At 38.5% G+C, this 1,348-nt stretch overlaps 1 protein-coding gene across 1 annotated transcript; it reads left to right on the top strand.

Moving 5' to 3' along the window:
- The first annotated feature begins 491 nt into the window (after positions 1 to 491).
- On the top strand, positions 492 to 724 carry LOC131874723 (uncharacterized). The gene is given in 2 exon segments (XM_059218617.1): positions 492 to 588; positions 590 to 724. Coding segments are annotated over 2 exon segments (228 nt in total). The 5' UTR covers positions 492 to 495.
- The last annotated feature ends 624 nt before the right edge of the window (positions 725 to 1,348 follow it).

The raw sequence follows: 1,348 nt of genomic DNA, 5'->3' as shown, positions 1-1,348 counted from the left end.
TTCATGTTCCTCATCTACCTTTCCATATTTCACATACATTTCTATACAAGAACTTGCAAATGCAACATCTAATAAGAATCCAATATCGATTATGGATTGGCGAGTCTCCATGCGCTATTTCAAAGTTATGGGAAAGGTTATGAAATTCAACTTTTTGCCTGCAAATTGCATTTGCTTGAAAAGGTTTTAAAACATTTTCAACAAGTCTGTTTAGTGCAAATCCTCCCATAGCATGTATTGCGTTTAGCATGTGCAGAGAGATATCAAAAGGAGAAATAACTTATGCATATGCTTAACATCCAGCAGAGAGGAGGAAAATACAACAAATGAAATAGACTAACACAACTAGTTGTTGTCACCATTGTTAAACAAAAGTAACTTATATGTAAATTACTATGAACCAATCACTTTTCTTATTCTTCTTCGTCATCGTACCCCTCTTCCTCATCAGTGATGGCATCCCGGTATTGCATGTGCTCAGAGACCAGATCGTTCATGTTGCTCTCGGCCTCAGTGAAATCCATCTCGTCCATGCCCTCTCCAGTATACCAGTGCAAAAAGGCCTTTCTCCTGAACATAGCAGTGAATTTGCTTGTTCATGCACCTGAACATCTCTTGGATGGAGGTGGAGTTACCGATGAAGGTGGAAGCCATCTTGATGCCTGTGGGAGGGATGTCACAAGCAGAGGACTTCACATTATTGGGGATCCATTCCACAAAGTAGGAGGAGTTATTTTTCTAAACATTCATCATCTGCTCATCCACTTCCTTGGTGCTCATCTTCCCATGTAGCCAGAAAGTGAGAAAAATCATGCACAAAGAAGAATGAGCTCTCTCGCGTAGGGAAAGGAAGATTTCTCATGCACTTGAAATGTGTTCACATGCTTTGTCTATATTTCCACACTTACCAAATCAACGCCTTCACCTTTTGTCGCATACGTCTTTGTAATAGATTTATTCTTTCTCTTGTTCACTTTTACCATTTGCATTTGGTTGAAAGTTACAAGTCTTTTCACCAAATCAATTTTCTATGCAGATCTTTTGTTGAGTTAGAGAAAGTACTAAAATCTGGAGCCATCTTCTTTATTGCATCATTCTCAACAAAGCAAAGAACCAAAATCAATGCTAGGGTGAATTCAAGAGTACTTTGTTAATTCAAAGATTTTCAGAGCTTCCTTGCAAAATCCATTTTGCGCACATTCTATGATCATTTTATTTCATTCCTTGATATCTCTTTGAGGCGCCTGGTCAAATAGTTGTTGTGGGTTTGCCGATGTCTCCTTCTATAGCCCATGATGTCTCCTTCTATAGCCCATGCATTCTCTTTGTAAGTTTATTAACCCTTTTT

Source organism: Cryptomeria japonica, chromosome 4 (genome assembly GCF_030272615.1).
Source record: "Cryptomeria japonica chromosome 4, Sugi_1.0, whole genome shotgun sequence".
In the NCBI taxonomy this organism is placed as follows: Eukaryota; Viridiplantae; Streptophyta; class Pinopsida; order Cupressales; family Cupressaceae; genus Cryptomeria; species Cryptomeria japonica.
This window is presented reverse-complemented; position numbering and strand designations above follow the sequence as displayed.